The sequence below is a fragment of the Gastrolobium bilobum genome, unplaced genomic scaffold (genome assembly GCF_033153095.1).
Source record: "Gastrolobium bilobum isolate Gb01-03AN ecotype WA unplaced genomic scaffold, APGP_CSIRO_Gbil_v1 utg4966, whole genome shotgun sequence".
Lineage (NCBI taxonomy): Eukaryota > Viridiplantae > Streptophyta > Magnoliopsida > Fabales > Fabaceae > Gastrolobium > Gastrolobium bilobum.
In genome coordinates this window covers 1-4,818 of record NW_026896250.1, presented here as the reverse complement: position 1 = coordinate 4,818, position 4,818 = coordinate 1, and the positions used below count along the sequence as shown (strand labels likewise).

Genomic DNA, 4,818 nt, shown 5'->3' with positions numbered 1-4,818 from the left:
TTCTGATTGGGGCATCATTCACACGTTTTACATGGTTTAACCCCACCATTGAAAGCAACTGTTGATGCAGCCGCAGGGGGAGATCTTTTGGATTTTACTTATCCAGAAACCTACCAGTTGTTGGAAAAACTTTCAAAAAAACATATTTCATGGTCTTCCACAAGACACAGTGCTCCTAAGAAAGCAGGAGTTCTTGACCTAAGCTCAGCTGATGCTCTTTCTGCACAAATGGCTTCGCTCCAGAACACTATAAAAAACTGGAAGCCCATGGAACAGAAAAAAACAACTGAGCAACTTCTTTTGACTCAATCAAGTCAGAGTTGCCCCACTTATGGAGGTCCTCATGAATATGAGGACTGTAACAATCTAGCTGTTGTGTGCTATGCAAGAGGGTATGACAACAACAACAGGAGCAATGACAACCATCAAGGGAACAATAACCGAGGCTGGAGGAATCAGAATAATGCTGGAGGTAGTGGAGGAAACTACCAGAACCGACCCCTGTATCCCAGGCAGAACCAACAAAACTGGGATAAGGGTGAAGGGAAGTCCCAATCCTTTGAGACTTCTGTCAAGGAGTACATGAATCAGAACAGCGCAGCCATGTGAAACCTAGAAACCCAAATTGGTCAACTGGCTGGAGCACTCAAACAGAGGCAACCAGGGACACTCCCTAGTGATACAGAAAAGCCGTCTCAAGATAACCAGGAGCATTGTAATGCTATAAGCCTGCGAGATGGAAAAACCTTACCACCCCCAGACTTAGTGGCACGACCTCGAAAGCGCGAACCAGCAAAACAGCCCATAGGAAAGGAAGTTGAAGAAGCCACTGACCCTTCACACCTTGAAGCTCAGACAAGACCAGAAGAGAAGGTCCAAAGCAATGAGTCTGCTGAAATCAAACCGGATGACGCAACACCTGTAGCAAAACTTGGAGCAACAAAAGTCAGTGAACCAGTTTCAGTTCCAACTTATGTTCCCCATGCAAGAGAAGGAGTGAACCGATCGAGCCTCCTTTTCCACAGAGGTTGAAAAAGCAACACGAGGATAAACAGTTTAGCCAGTTTCTTGACTTGATGAAACAACTTCACATAAATATCCCTCTAGTAGAAGCTCTGGAGCAAATGCCTTCATATACAAAATTCATGAAGGACATTTTGTCAAAAAGAAGAAAGATCGAAGAGTTTGAGACCGTAGCCCTCACTCAACAATCGTGCAAGTACCTGACTAAAATTCCTCCCAAACTAAAGGATCCTGGTATATTCACCATCCCGTGTACAGTTGGGAAGAACTATCTTGGTCGGGCACTTTGTGATCTGGGCTCAAGTGTAAATCTAATGCCAGCTTCCATCTTCAAGCAGCTTGACATAGGAGCAGCAAGACCAACCACAGTCACTCTTCAACTTGCAGACCGATCTATAGCCAAGCCAGAAGGAAAAATTGAGAATGTCCTTGTCCAAGTAGACAAGTTCATTCTACCAGCTGACTTCATCATCTTAGATTTTGAAGCAGATCAAGAAGTTCCAATAATTTTGGGCAGACCATTTCTGGCTACCGGTGATGCTATCATAAATGTCAGAAAGGGTGAACTTTCTATGAGTGTAAACGGAGAAGAAGTGAAGTTTAATGTCATGAAAGCAATAAGGTTTGATGAAGATAACACTGAGGAATGCTCTAGCATTTCGATTCTTGACTCGGTCATATGAGAAGAACAACAGAAGCATTTGCAGCCAGAGATAGGCATTAAGGACTTTGAGGAGCTGGAAGAATACCTTGCATCCATCAGTTTCCACCAACCCCAGGGAAGGAAAGAAAGGGTCTTTGAATCCTTAAATCGATCAGAGCAAGAGCAAAGACCAAAATTGCCTTCAGTAGAGCAACCACCTACCTTGGAGTTAAAACCCTTACCTGAACACCTGAAATATACTTATTTGGGTAAAGACAACACTCTCCCTGTGATTATTTCTTCTTTGCTAACCCATGAACAGGAACTTCAACTCACACAAAAGCTCAAAGATTACAAAGGAGCAATCGGCTACACCATGGCTGACATAAAAGGAATTAGCCCAACAATTTGCATGCACAAGATTTTGCTCCAAGACCCTGACAGCTCATCTGTGGAGAATCAAAGGAGGCTGAATCCCAATATGAAGGAGGTGGTAAGAAAAGAAATCATCAAATGGCTTGATGCAGGTATAATCTATCCCATCTCAGATAGTAAATGGGTTGCTCCTGTGCAATGCGTTCCAAAAAAGGGTGGCATTACTGTAGTTGAAAATGACAAACAAGAGTTAATAGCCACCAAAAAAATAACTGGGTGGAGGATTTGTCAAGACTACAGGAAATTAAATAATGCTACCCGAAAGGATCATTTCTCCCTTCCTTTTATTGACCAAATGCTGGATCATCTAGCTGGGAAAGAATTCTTTTGTTTCTTAGATGGGTATTCGGGATACAACCAAATCCCGGTTGCTCCTGAAGACCAGCACAAAACCACTTTTACGTGCCCCTTTGGGACGTTTGCATTCAGAAGAATGCCTTTTGGGCTATGTAATGCCCCTGCAACTTTTCAGAGATGCATGTTTGCTTTGTTTACTGATTTGGTAGGAGAAGCAGTAGAAATTTTCATGGATGATTTTTCTGTCATTGGTTGTTCTTTTCCTACTTGCCTCAATAACCTTGAACAGGTATTGAAAAGATGTGTCAAGAGCAATTTGGTGCTGAATTGGGAAAAATGCCACTTCATGGTAAGAGAAGGCATTGTGCTAGGACACAAAATCTCAAGCAAGGGCCTCGAGGTGGACAAGGCTAAGGTGGAAGCAATTGAGAAGCTACCTCCCCCTACCACCGTAAAAGGGATCAGAAGCTTCTTGGGACATGCTGGGTTCTACAGACGTTTCATTAAAGACTTCTCCAAAATCGCCAAACCACTTTGTGAACTTCTGGAGCAAGACAGGAAGTTCAATTTTGATGAAAAATGTTTGACAGCCTTCCTGGAGCTCAAGTTGAGGCTGGTGTCCGCACCCATCATTCAAAGCCCAGATTGGAGTCTTCCTTTTGAACTAATGTGTGACGCCAGCGACTTCGACTTGGGAGTAGTTCTTGGGCAGCGAAAAGACAAAGTCTTCAGAACTGTTTACTACGCTAGTAGAACTCTTACTCCGGCACAAGCCAACTACACAGTGACGGAGAAGGAGATGCTGGCAGTTGTATTTGCATGTGACAAGTTTCGTTCATATCTAATATGTTCCAAAGTCACAGTCTTCACTGATCATTCAGCAATCAAGCAACTCTTTGCTAAGAAGGATGCAAAGCCAAGACTAATTAGATGGGTACTATTGCTCCAAGAATTTGACCTTGAGATCAAGGACCGGAGAGGAAGTGATAACAAGGTGGCTGACCACCTATCTCGATTAAAGAGAGCAAGCCCACAAGAAGGAGATCATATCAAGGAGACATTCCCTGATGAGCAGCTTCTAATGATCGCTGAAAAACAAGTTGTTTGCAGATATTGCAAACTACCTGGCTGCCGGAATCGAGCCATACCACTTGAATCACCAAGGGAGAAAAAGGTTCCATCATGAAGCTAAGCAGTATTTCTGGGACGACCCTTTGCTCTACAAAAGGTGTTCTGACCAATTACTTTGAAGGTGTATCCCTGAAGGAGAACAACAGAAAATACTGGAGCAATGCCACAATTCCCCTTATGGAGGACACTTTGCTGGAGCAAGAACAGCAGCTAAAGTGCTGCAGTCAGGTTTATACTGGCCCTCATTGTTTAAAGATGCTAATGTTTTTGTTAAAAAATGTGACAGGTGCCAGAGAACAGGGAACATTACAAGAAAGCATGAAATGCCCCTTGTTCCAATAATGGAGGTTGAATTGTTCGATGTATGGGGCATTGATTTCATGGGGCCTTTCCCACATTCCTTTGGAAACAAGTATATACTTGTTGCAGTTGACTATATGTCGAAATGGGTAGAAGCTGTTGCTACCCCCACTAATGATGCCAGGAAAGTGCTGAAGTTCATCAAAAAGAATATTTTCACTCGATTTGGAACCCCTAGAGCAATTATCAGCGACGGGGGTACACACTTCGTGAACAAACAATTCCAATTGCTCCTGAAGAAATATGGAGTGCAGCATAAAATTGCCACCCCTTACCACCCACAGACCAGCGGGCAGGTAGAGGTGTCCAACAGGGAGATAAAAAAAATCCTGGAAAAGGTCATAAACCCAGATAGAAAAGATTGGTCCAACGAATTGGATGATTCCCTATGGGCGTATCGAACAGCTTATCGAACGCCTATTGGCTGCTCCCCCTATAAGTTGGTGTTTGGAAAAGCGTGTCACTTGCCTCTGGAACTTCAACACAAAGCATTCTGGGCCATCACATTACTAAACATGGATTCCAGAATGGCTGGGAAAAAGAGGTTGCTCCAGTTGGTTGAACTGGAAGAATTCCGGAGCAAGACATATGAAAACGCCAACCTCTACAAGGAGCAGATGAAAAATTGGCACGATAAAAAGCTTATCAAGGGAGAGTTAGAAGTTGGAGACAAAGTGTTGCTGTATCGATCCAGATTGAAACTGTTTCCTGGAAAGTTGAAATCAAGATGGGAGGGACCTTATGCAATCATTGAAGCACTTCCCAATGGAGCATTTGCCATTGCTCATGAAACATCTGGAGCAACGCTCAGGGTAAATGGACACAGACTCAAGAAGTATAATAGAGGGATCAAGGAGCATGAGAAATTAACTTCTCATCTCGATGACCCAGCTGAAGTCTGACTCAAGGAGCAACAAGTCGAGCTAAGA

The 4,818-nt window shown here is 43.4% G+C and overlaps 1 protein-coding gene across 1 annotated transcript; it reads left to right on the top strand.

Moving 5' to 3' along the window:
* The first annotated feature begins 4,404 nt into the window (after positions 1-4,404).
* On the top strand, positions 4,405-4,791 carry LOC133298456 (uncharacterized). The gene has a single exon (XM_061497747.1). The coding sequence runs from the start codon at positions 4,405-4,407 to the stop codon at positions 4,789-4,791; it is 387 nt and encodes a 128-aa protein (XP_061353731.1).
* Positions 4,792-4,818: the final 27 nt, after the last annotated feature.

Excerpts from the sequence above, each read along its gene's own strand:
- LOC133298456 (XM_061497747.1), top strand. The coding sequence starts at position 4,405 with ATGGATTCCAGAATGGCTGGGAAAAAGAGGTTGCTCCAGTTGGTTGAA.